At 47.5% G+C, this 12416-nt stretch overlaps 1 protein-coding gene across 2 annotated transcripts in view; it reads right to left on the bottom strand.

The window, feature by feature from the left end:
* Positions 1–12283, bottom strand: part of dlc (deltaC) — a 153721-nt gene extending 141438 nt beyond the window's left edge. For both annotated transcript variants that reach the window (XM_056283155.1, XM_056283156.1), the window contains exons 1-5: positions 11976–12283; positions 11329–11577; positions 10897–10957; positions 9974–10231; positions 5176–5367 (exon numbers count right to left, since the gene is read on the bottom strand). In XM_056283155.1, coding sequence (XP_056139130.1) covers positions 5176–5367; positions 9974–10231; positions 10897–10957; positions 11329–11577; positions 11976–12026 — 811 coding nt within the window. In that variant the 5' untranslated portion in view covers positions 12027–12283. The remainder of the gene's footprint in view (positions 1–5175; positions 5368–9973; positions 10232–10896; positions 10958–11328; positions 11578–11975) is intronic.
* Between the last annotated feature and the right edge of the window lie 133 nt (positions 12284–12416).

Here is a 12416-nt window from a genome sequence, read left to right as displayed (position 1 = left end):
GGTTTCGGACTAATTAACGATCTAAAATGGACGACGGTATAACGAGCGGGGAAATGTCTACTTCCGGTGAAACCGTCACCTTTCATCAAAGGGGGAATACGAACCTTTTCTCAAAAGACCCATTAAGATTAGATAAATATTAGACTCAAGAAAATTAACCCCTGGGAACTAGATGAGAATATATGATTTTCTTGAAAACCCACACCTCGACACCGGAAAGCCCCACCCTCCTTACATAATCGAAGGCCGGGACCGGAACTTTTCAATAAACCGTAAAACAAATTCAACGCGGAATAAAACAGGGCGAAACCAAAACACGTGTAAGACAGCACAACCGGAGAGATACACAAACCCGCGTAAATAGTTAGCAAGCTTTATAGCTCGCCAATTACCAAAACATGGCAGTTCATCCGGTATAGTTGGCGGGAAGCATCGTCACCGTCCGTTTACGCGCCAGTGGACTGGCTGCGCGAGCGGAGGGAGGGCTGTCCTGCTCATTGCTGATTGGCTCTCCCTGGTGCGTCTCCGGGCAGATTTGGCGTTTGGGGGCGCTTGTTTTTCGGAGAACTTTCTGTAGCTGAAGTCACGTGTACACGGCGGCCGTCCTGCTAAAAACGGGAAAGTTTCTCCTTTGCGTTTTAAAAGAAGTTCCGCGTTCAGAGACGACGTCGTTTTGAATACGATCCGCGTGCACGGGTCCGCAAAAAACGACTGAGAAGGCTGTAGTGTGCATGCCAGGCCAGTAGTTGGCGGTGAAACTTTGTAGTAGAGCGCTTTTCCGGTGGACCCCCCCCCCCCCAATAACACCAGGCGCCTGCGCACAAACGCTTTCTTCTTTCGGGCGACAGGGACTGTACGCCCGAAAACAGATCGTTTTGTCTGGACGGACGATGAAGGTGAGTTGTTACTCCGCGTGGCCCTGGACTATAAAGCGTCACAATTCCAGAAAAACGCTGATTGGGAATCATGGCGCCATTGTTGATGTTGTCTTCTTACCCGCGCATGGCTATTTTACTGAAAACGTAATACGCATGTGCGAAATGGAGCCGTGACGTCACAGTTTTCGCAGGAACCGGTTTTGCTATGTACACGGCGAGTGGCGTTTTCGAAAGATTTAACGCTGGAATCCGGTTTCAAAAGTTTGCGTTTTCAAGGCCCCAAAACCACCGTTGTCGTGTGAACGAACGGCCAAAACGCAACAATATTGTAACGACCACGGATCAATACGCTCGGTAGCCCTTAATCGGCAAATGGGATCCTTTAGTCCAGCGGATAGCGATGTCTCCCGCGGTGCGGGAATGACAGGTTCGCGTCCCGGCTGAAGGGCTTCCTGTGGTTGCCCCCCGAATTCTCTACGATGTTTTATATTGAAACCATTGCCGCGTAAACGTCATCTACTACTACTACTACTACTACTTTAATGAAAAATGTCAAACCGAAGACCAAGACCGAAGCATAATTAAAATGTAATAAGACGGGACACCATGAACGTGAGATCTGCAGTCTAACTTACCCACCATTCACCAAATTGAAGAATAACCATTGTACTGTCCATAAAAAAATAAAAGGAAAAAGGTGGCCGGTGGGTTTCGGGCCAATAAACAACCTAAAATGGACGAATAATATAACAATCGGGGACATTTCTACTTCCAATGAAACCACCATTATATGTGAAGCTTCCCTCACAAGACTGATTGAAATTAAAGAAATTTTAGACTCAAGAAAATTAACTCCTGAGAACTAGAGGAGAAGAAATAAACCCTCCAACTGGGTAACGTAGTCGCCCGTGGTGCGGGACACCCAGGTTCGCGTCCCGGTAGGGGCGGATTCTCGGCTGCCCCCTGTATTCACTACATTGGTGTCAGAAGTGGAATGGTGAGTAAAGTAATCTCCGCGTTTCCTAGGAAATTTGGTGTCTGGTTGCAGACAGCAAATATATGTAAATAGGTTTTTACAAATCTATTTAAATAATGAATATGTATCTATTAAAAGTGTTTTGAATAATGTGCACTCAGTAGGTTAAGACTGAACATGTTTTGTGTGCTTACAATGAGCTAGAATGAGATATTTTATTCAAATATTTATCGTAGCTCAGGTCCTCCTGTCAGTTGTGGGCTTTCCATCAAGTTACCTTTTGCACATTTTAGATGGGAAAAAAGCTGAGTAGAAACACCAAATTAAAAAAAAAATCCAAATATCGTAACAAAAATCTTTATACACTCACTTGAGGTGGTTTTGCTTTTGCATAAAAAGAGTTCGTGCACTAAATGGCCGACGGAAACACACTTCCTGCATTACAAAATCGAAAAGGTTGATAGAATGTAGTCAACTGATCAGCAGTTTCTTCATCTTAACTGGTCCACCTTTGTCGTGGGTGTCGAATCATGGACGTGACGGAGGACACGTCAACTACGTTTTATTTGCCTAAGCAGATCTGATTGGAAATGAAGCTGATTTGCACGTTATCTCGAGTGACTTTAGAAAAGTTCACTTAAAATTGACTTGTCAATTGAGTGGAAACCGACCTATTGAGACAGCCATCTTCACCGCTGTGTTCATACCACCTGAACAGAGGGGCGCTTGCCCAGTGCCGGTGTGGGAAGATGGCGGCGCGGATTCACGTTTGCGGCGGCCTCACCCAGTACCGTCCATGCAGGGTCTTTGTCCACGTCTGCGTCTACGTTTGTGTCTTCGTTTGATGGCTGGGAGAGCTGGCGCTGGATCGGATGAGAGAGCTTGGTCTGCTGCACCCTGTGGGCCCAGGGACCACGGCCCTGCCTGGAGCTGCGACCGAAGAGGGAACACCGAGGGAGGTCTAGCAGGACGCGCAAGCGGGGCAGGCTAAGCTAACTGTTAGCCCATGCGGACCGGCAGGTGCGACAGTCATCCTTGCTGGCGTTCGTTCTCCTGGACAGTGATTTTTTTTAGAAAATTTTTTTTAGTTCGTAGCACGGAGCCCCTGAGTGGTCACGTCAGTGACCAACGTAATGTCAATGTAGTGGTCACTACAAAAAAACATCTGACGTGACCACTCAGGGGCTCCCTATTGGATATATGGGTTGTTGTAGTTTTTGGCTGTGTTTTTGTCTTCTCATGTTGTTGTCGTGTTGCACTGCTGTGTGTTCCAAAGCGTTCCTGATTCCTGATTGGTCGCCATAGAGCAGTGTTTCTCAACCGGGGGTCCGCGGACCCCTAGTGGTCCGTGGTGTAATTGCAAGGGGTCCGTGAACATAAAATATCTTTAAAAAAAGATCCTATGACATCTATAGAAATAGGATTATTTTACTCAAATGTGACTGAGACCTTTATCTACCTAAACTATAAAGGGTAACACCCCCTCCCCCAAGATCAGGTGGAGGGGTCCTCAGGGTAGATCAAAAATACGCAGGGGGTCCAGGACCCCAAAAAGGTTGAGAACCACTGCCATAGAGGAAGAAGGGTTTTCTGCTCATGGGCTAAATCTGCCCGCTGTTTATGGAAGTCTCCAGTCTGCTCAGTGCAAGTAAACATGGAGGATCATCGTTAAACCGGCGGACGCAACGGCAGTCTCAAACAATTTCGACCTAAAAAAAAACAACACGAAAGAAGGACACTTTGCAGCCAGTGACGGCAGAAAGCGAGCTTGAATATTGATGTGGACTTCTGCAGATTGCAGCGTCTCGAAATGGACAAAGGATTTCCAAGTGATGATGAAGTTGATTGCTTTCTGTTGAACGGGTAACTAACCCAATGAATCATTTTTGTTCACCCCCGTGTCTTTTACCAGCTGCGTTTCTCGGGAGTCATTTCCTTTTGCAGGTCAAAAGGAGTTGAGACATTGGCTAGTAGATGAGTCGTCACATCTAGAAGAGAGGGTCAGTTGCCCCTGCGCCCATAGGTGTCGGCAGAGAGCAAGAACAGCGTCTTATCGGCTGTTTTCAGAAGGCGACGAAGAAACCCAAAGACGGCTGTAGCACAAAATTCTGGGCCCTGTGCATAAGCGGTCTCTGTGGGCCCCTTTCGTCTTTTGTCTCGCTTAGTATCACCTCAAGCTTTGATGCATCTTAGAGTACTGATACTGAAACCCAAGATGTTTATTCCACGGTAAAGGCCCACTGACGGGACTTCTTGTTTGCAAAGTCACTGATTAGATCTTTAAAGTCCAATTGTCTGCTAATCGGCTTTCAATTGAGAGTAGAGCCAGGCTGTTCAGCCTCTCCTGGGACACTGCTGATCTGATCTGTGCTTGTGCTTGTATCAGCAGTCACTCGCGACAGGACTAGATGAGCTGCACTGAGAGATGCTCGTGAGAGGCGGACTAAACCATTTTGCACCTTTTGTAAGGGGTGAGAGGGGCCTCAGGGAGGGCTGAGAGGGGCCCGAGAGCCTCCACTATTTTCTTGAAGTCCCTCAACCGATGTATTGAGCCAATTTTAACTGACGTTATGACACTATCCATCCATCCATTACCCAAACCGCTTGTCCTGCTCTCAGGGTCGGGGGGGGGGGATGCTGGAGCCGATCCCAGCAGTCTTTGGGTAGCAGGCGGGGAGACACCCTGGACTATTAGAAATAAACATTTGCAAACCAAAACAAACTTCGAGCCCCCCCCCCTCCCTTCTAGGCCCTGGTAGGTCCTCCCACTGCGACGCCCCTGCGTTTGCAGGTCAAATGTACTGTACATGGGTGGAAACGTTAGCTTAGTAGATGAGTCGTCTCATCTAGAAGAGAGGCTCAGCTGCACCTCCGCCCATAGGTGTCGGCAGAGAACAAGAACAGCGTCTCATCGGCTTAGTGGCGCTTTAGAGAGATTGTAAACCAGGGGTCCCCAATTACTTTTCATAGCGGGCCACTTTTAGGGCCACTTTTAAAACCACGGGCCACTCAACCTCCAACAGCATGTTGTTCGTTAGTTTGTTTTGGTGTCGATACGTTGCAGGTATTATAATTTAAACAGAGATTTTCATCTATTTTTCGATATATTACTAGTCTTACTTTTACTAAGAAATTATTTTATTTTATTTTTTTGGTAGGGAAATATAAAAAAAATCTTCCTTCTGGCATTTCTCCAAAAATTCTTGCGGACCATAAATCAACCCGTCACGGGCCGGACGTGGCCCGCGGGCCGCCTATTGGGGACCCCCCCTGTTGTAAACCTTTTTTTGCGTGTTTTTTTTTTTTCTGTTAGCAACTCACCTTCGTCGCAGAAGAGTCCTCCCCAGCCTTCCTTGCAGTGACATTCCCAGGGCTTCTGGCAGGTGCCGTGCAGGCAGCCGGGGTGACGCAGGCATTCGTCACACAGAGAGCCCTGCCAGCCCATCTGGCAGTGACACTCGCCCGGCGCTTCGCAGAAGCCATGCTGCTCGCTGCAGCCCGCCGCGCAGATGGCTGGGCGAGGGGGAGAGAGGGAGAGAGAGAGAGGGATATTCAGTACGCATTGTTACTCAACATCCACGTGTTCACTTCCGCTGTTGTTTCTCATACCCGATTTGCCATGGCCACGTGGTCACAGGGAATACTGGTCTCTGATTGGCTGGAGGGCGTGCGTTAAAAACCGTTGGTAAATTCATACGCCGTTACCATAGCAACACGCCGAGTCGCCAGCGATCCTGCTCAGCGTTACAAGTTAGCTTACCGGCTAACTTGTTTTAATGCATAAGCTTTTAATTCTGAGTACACAGCGTTAAACAAACAAAACAAAACGAGTGAAGGCTTTTATTTTGAAGGCTTGGTTAGGTGGCCATGGCGCGAGGATAATCCACGACAAGGCGCGTGTGTGTCTGTGTGTGTGCGCACGTGTGTTTGCATATAACTGAGGGCCTCTCTCTCTCCCCCTCTCTGTTCCTCCCTCCCTCTCTCCCTCTTTCTTTCTCTCTCCCCCTCTCTCTCTTTCTCTCTCGCCCTCGCTCTTTCTCCTTCTCTCTCGCTCTCTCTCCCTCTCTCTCCCCCTCTCTGTTTCTCCCTCCCTCTTTCTTTCTCTCTCCCCCTCTCTCACTCTCCCTCCCTCTCCCTCGCTCTCTCTCCCTCTCTCGTTCTTTCTCTCTCTCCCTCTCTCCCTCTCTCTTCCCCCCCCTCTCTTTCTTTCTCGCTCTCTCCCCCTCTCTCACTCTCTCACTCTCGCTCTCTCCCTCCCTCTCTCTCTCCCTCTCTCTCCCTCGCTCTTTCTCCCTCCCTCCCTCCCTCTCTTTCTTTCTCGCTCTCTCTCTCTCTCTCTCTCTCTCTCTCCCTCTCTCTCCCTCGCTCTTTCTCCCTCCCTCCCTCCCTCCCTCTCTTTCTTTCTCTCTCTCTCTCTCTCTCTCTCTCTTTCTCCCTCCCTCCCTCTCTTTCTTTCTCTCTCTCTCTCTCTCTCTCTCTCCCTCGCTCTTTCTCCCTCTCTCCCTCCTTCCCTCTCTTTCTCCCTCTCTCTCTCTCTCGCTGTCTCGCACTTTCTCCCTCTCTCGCTCTCTCCCCCTCACTCTTTCTCCCTCTCCCCCTCCTTCCCTCTCTTTCTCCCTCTCTCTCTTTCTCTCTCGCCCTCTCTCTCTCGCCCTCTCTCCCTCCCTCCCTCTCGATTTCTCTCTCCCCGTCTCTCCCTCTCTCACACACGTATGCGTGCGCACACATACGTGCACACGCATGTGCACGTGTATGCGTGCACACGCATACACACACACGCGCATGTGTGCATGCATGTAGTCTGTGCGTGTGTGTGCGTGCGTGTGTGCGTGCCCCTAAGAAGTAGTATGAAGTAGTAAACGCAGCAGCTGGCACACACAACAAAAGCAGCACATGCCGTCTCTTTTCACGCAAGGCAGCACACATTACGTCCCAACGCACGTCCCTGTTAGGTGTGTGTGTTGTGTGTGTGTGTCTGTAGGTGTGTGTGTTGTGTGTGTGTCTGTAGGTGTGTGAGGAAGGGGGGGGTCTCAGTGTTGCGTGCTAAACAAAAGGAACAGACCCCGGAGCCCACCAGCTCACACACACGGGAAGCGACAGAAGTTTTCAGGTTTTCCTCTTTTGCCCCCCCGCCCCCCCCGCCCCGAAATTCAGCTGAGCCGGCACTGGCTGGAAACTCCTGCACTCATCCCCACCCCTCCATCTGAAGAAACGGTAGAACCGGAAGAGAGAAGGACAGCGGGGGGGGGGGGGCGGGGGCTGCTATGCAGCTCATCATGGGGATCATGTCAGTGTGTTCAGGTACGTTCAGCAGTACTACATGTTCAGGTATGTTCAGCAGTACTGCATGATCAGGTATGTTCAGCAGTACTGCATGATCAGGTACATTCAGCAGTACTACATGTTCAGGTATGTTCAGCAGTACTACATGATCAGGTACATTCAGCAGTACTACATGTTCAGGTACGTTCAGCAGTACTGCATGTTCAGGTAAATTCAGTAGTACTACATGTACAGGTACATACAGCAGTACTACATGTTCAGGTAGGTTCAGCAGAACTACGTGTTCAGGTAGGATCAGCAGAACTACATGTTCAGGTAGATTCAGCAGAGCTACATGTTCAGGTAGGATCAGCAGTACTGCATGTTCAGGTACATACAGCAGTACTACATGTTCAGGTAGGTTCAGCAGAACTACATGTTCAGGTAAGATCAGCAGAACTACGTGTTCAGGTAGGATCAGCATAACTACATGTTCAGGTAGATTCAGCAGAGCTACATGTTCAGGTAGATTCAGCAGAGCTACATGTTCAGGTAGGACCAGCAGTACTACATGTTCAGGTAGGTTCAGCAGTACTACATGTTCAGGTAGATTCAGCAGAGCTACATGTTCAGGTAGGATCAGCAGTACTGCATGTTCAGGTACATACAGCAGTACTACATGTTCAGGTAGGTTCAGCAGAACTACATGTTCAGGTAAGATCAGCAGAACTACGTGTTCAGGTAAGATCAGCAGAACTACGTGTTCAGGTAGGATCAGCATAACTACATGTTCAGGTAGATTCAGCAGAGCTACATGTTCAGGTAGGATCAGCAGTACTACATGTTTAGGTAGGTTCAGCAGTACTACGTGTTCATGTACATACAGCAGTACTACATGTTCAGGTAGGTTAAGCAGTACTATATGTTCGGGTAGTTTCAGCAGAACTACATGTTCAGGTACGTTCAGCAGAACTACATGATCAGGTAGGTTCAGCAGTACTACATGTTCGGGTACGTTCAGCAATAATACATGTTCAGGTATATTCAGCAGTACTACAGGTTCAGGTACGTTAAAAGTAGTACATGTTGAGGTACATTCAGCAGTACTACATGTTCGGGACGGTTTCAGCAGAAATACATGTTTAGATCGGTTCAGCAGAACTACATGTTCAGGTATGTACAGCAGTACTACATGTTCAGGTGGGTGCAGCAGTACTACATGTAGTGGTACTGCTCAGAACAGTTTGACAGACAGGTGATAATAGAACACTGCTCTAATGCACACAACACAACACATCCATCACCTGATGGAGAGTACTTTAACAGTACAGTGCACATCTGTCTCATTACTTTCCCGACCACTCGTCCTCATACAGTAGTTCTGTAGTACTGTGTACTGTCTACAACGGTCCCGCTAAGCAGGTACCAAGTACTTTATCCTCCTACCCACCACGTCTTCATGAGTTACGACACGACTCATCATTACTACGTAGCAAATGTGTTACACACGTACTACTATAGTATGATACTATGTAGTGCTCTGTGATGTCAGTTGGTAACATTTGAGTTTATCTGTTAATTTCTAACTCCTTTGTAGGTCATGTTGGATAAAAGCATCTGTTAAATGAGTCAGTGGAAATGTGAATGTAAACATCAATGTAAAAGTGAATGTAAACTTCAATGGAAATGTGAAAGTAAATATCAATGTAAATGTGAATGTAATCAATGTAAAAGTGAATGTAAACATCAATGTAAAAGTGAACGTAAACATCAATGTAAAAGTGAATGTAAACTTCGGTGTAAAGGTGAATGTAAACATCAATGTAAACTTCTGTGTAAAAGTGAATGTAAACATCAATGTAAATGTGAATGTAAACATCAATGTAAAAGTGAATGTAAACTTCAGTGTAAAGGTGAATGTAAACATCAATGTAAAAGTGAATGTAAACTTCAGTGTAAAACTGAATGTAAACATCAAAGTAAAAGTGAACGTAAACTTCAATGGAAATGTGAATGTAAACATCAAAGTAAAAGTGAATGTAAACGTCAAAGTAAAAGTGAATGTAAACGTCAAAGTAAAAGTGAATGTAAACGTCAAAGTAAAAGTGAATGTAAACATCAATGTAAAGGTGAACGTAAACTTCAATGGAAATGTGAATGTAAACATCAAAGTAAAGGTGACTGTAAACATCAATGTAAAGGTGAATGTAAACATCAATGTAAAGGTGAATGTAAACTTCAATGGAAATGTGAATGTAAACATCAAAGTAAAGGTGAATGTAAACATCAATGTAAAGGTGAATGTAAACATCAATGTAAAGGTGAATGTAAACTTCAATGGAAATGTGAATATAAACATCAAAGTAAAGGTGAATGTAAACTTCAATGGAAATGTGAATGTAAACATCAAAGTAAAGGTGAATGTAAACATCAATGTAAAGGTGAATGTAAACATCAATGTAAAGGTGAATGTAAACTTCAATGGAAATGTGAATGTAAACATCAAAGTAAAGATGAATGTAAACATCAATGTAAAGGTGAATGTAAACATCAATGTAAAGGTGAATGTAAACTTCAATGGAAATGTGAGTAAACATCAAAGTAAAAGTGAATGTAAACTTCAATGGAAATGTGAGTAAACATCAAAGTAAAAGCGAATGTAAACATCAAAGTAAAAGTGAATGTAAACATCAAAGTAAAAGCGAATGTAAACATCAATGTAAAAGTGAATGTAAACATCAATGTAAAGGTGAATGTAAACTTCAGTGGAAATGTGAACGCAAACGTAATTGTACATCGAACTGTGAACGTAGGCGTGAACATGGATGCACAACGCCGCCTCCAGGCGTCCACTTACGGTCAGAGCAGTATTCGCCCTTCCAGCCGGACAGACAGAGACGGTTCCCGGAGCTGTCGCAGGTGTAGTGGCCGAAGGGGTCGTCTCGGGGCCGGCAGTAGATGGAGCAGGCCTCGCCGTGGTAGAACTCGTCACACACCACGTGGTAGGAGTACCGCAGCTCGCTCTGCTCGCCGAAGTGCACGTCCTGCGACCAGTCCTGCCCCACCGTCAGCCTGCGGCGAGTCGCCAGTCGGCTGATCAGGTTGTTCTGGTTCTCTGTGGGGAGCGGGAGGGGGCAGGGGGGGGCAGTTGGTGCCCGGGGGGGAGAGGGGGGGGAGTCACACACGGTGCATCAGGGGAACATGAGGATAGCATGGACCTTACTGAAACAGCCTGTAGAAATCATAACTGACGGTGGGGAAATGGGAAATGACGTTTTTAAATCTAAATCTCTCTTTTTATATTTTACTTGTATCATCTTAACATCTCTGCTCGTCATGTGCTTTTGATTTTTATTCTCTTGGTGATTGCAAAGCGCTATTAAACTGCATTTTTAATGTATTTTTTTCTTCTTTTCTGTTTTAGCTTTGCTTTTTGTTTCATTATAATTATGATTATTATCATCGCTTTCTATTTTTTCAGCCACTTCTCTTGTAGAGAAAGTTCAAGAGGACAAAAACAATACTACTTATTAACTCGGGGATACGAGACTGTAACTGGCCTACAGGTGCCGTTCAGAAATGCTTCACAACAACCACAGGAACGACGCCCGCCCCGGTGGAACAGGCTTCCTTATCAAGCGGACTCTTAACTTCGCGTTAGACTCTGCATGCCCCGAGTTCACATGAGGAGCTGAGTCACACAGCCTGGGTCAACCTGCAGGGCGCCGCCGTGCCGCGTTCGCCCTCTAGCGGTGGAGAGCGTTCGCACGCTTGGCTCACCTGTGGACAAGTCGTCCGAAGACTCGGCGTTCCACGCCTCGATGATGAGAGAGAACGTGCCCTGAGGGGAAACACAGACACCGCGTTACGCACGACGGGGACACGACACCGACCCGCTCCAAGCCGCCCAGAAACCCAAGGCGCACGAACACAAGACCTGCTCAAGGCCAGCAGTTTCCTGCGGACCTCACTCTAGGCCGCACAGTTTGGTGTTTGGTTTTGTCAATGGCGCACGCCATCGAATCACATCACGTGAGGGTGTCTGTGGTGTGGACTCTAATTCACTCCCCTAACTCCAGTAAAGTCTTGAACAACAACTTCCCTTTTTTAATATGCAGATGACACAAACTCATCCTCTCTGCCCGTGTAAAGATCGTAGGGATCAACCCAACAGTACGTGTGCTGTTATTACGGTCGTTTCTTTGCTCCTACCGGCCACTTGAAGTGGAAGGGCACTTTGATGGGCGCGCTCCCGGAGATGGAGTTGGTGTCCGCGCCGAAGATCTCCGTCAGGCCCGTGCCGTAAGTGCACGGCGGCTCCGGGTTGATGACGTCCTGCGAGTGTTTGAGACACGCACGGAAAAAGATCTGGCAGTCCCGGGAACGGGACTTGAATTTACACACGCTCCGGACGCTGCTGAAGGAGTCTATCTTCAGCTCAAACAGCCCGGAGGACTGGATCTGAGACGGGGACAGTCAGAGAGACAGTCAGACACACAGAGAGACAGACAGGCAGACAGGGAGACGCACAGAGAGACAGACAGACAGTCAGACAGACGGAGATTTTCGTCGGCTCTCTGTGCGTAAAGGCGCAACTTCAGACGTCTCAGCAGCTCAGTTCTTGTGCAGGAGCAGTGGGTACTCAGTACCCGGTAGGTTAGATCACAGTACTTAGTACTGTCAGTATTAGTTAGAATTGTCTGTAGTAGTAGTAGTAGTAGTATTGTCAGTATTACTTAGTACTGTCGGTATTAGTTAGTACTGTCAGTATTAGTATTGTCTGTAGTAGTAGTAGTAGTAGTATCAGTAGTAGAAGTACTGTCAGTAGTAGTAGTAGTACTATGCGTAGTAGTACTCACCAGCTGTATTGACATTAACACTGAAATACACGATAACATGACCCGCGCCATGTTGCGTCCCGGTGTGTCGCGTGCGTCGGGCGAGCAGGCGAGTCCAGAATCCACTTTAGACTCCCGAAGTATAAATCCAAGTCTTCCCAGAAGCGGAGGAGGAAGAAGAAGAAGAAGAAGAGCGACGGCGCCAGAGGAAGCTCTGGGAGGGGTGTTACAGAGAGAGAGAGGGGGGGGGTGCGTGTGTAATGTGTGTGTATGCGTGTGTGTATGTGTGTGTGTGTGTACGCGTGTTTGGGACGGCGTCAATCTGAGACCGTGGCGCGCTCCGCTCTATACTCGAGGAGCGTGCGCCGGAGACTTTATAGCCGCGCGGTGGGAGTGGGGTGGGGGGAGGGGGGGAGGAGGAGGGAGGGAGGAGGAGGGAGGGGAGGGGGGGAGGCTGATAGG

Source organism: Lampris incognitus, chromosome 7 (genome assembly GCF_029633865.1).
Source record: "Lampris incognitus isolate fLamInc1 chromosome 7, fLamInc1.hap2, whole genome shotgun sequence".
Classification (NCBI taxonomy): domain Eukaryota; kingdom Metazoa; phylum Chordata; class Actinopteri; order Lampriformes; family Lampridae; genus Lampris; species Lampris incognitus.
Note: the sequence above shows the minus strand (reverse complement) of the source record. Positions and strands in the feature narration are given on the sequence as shown.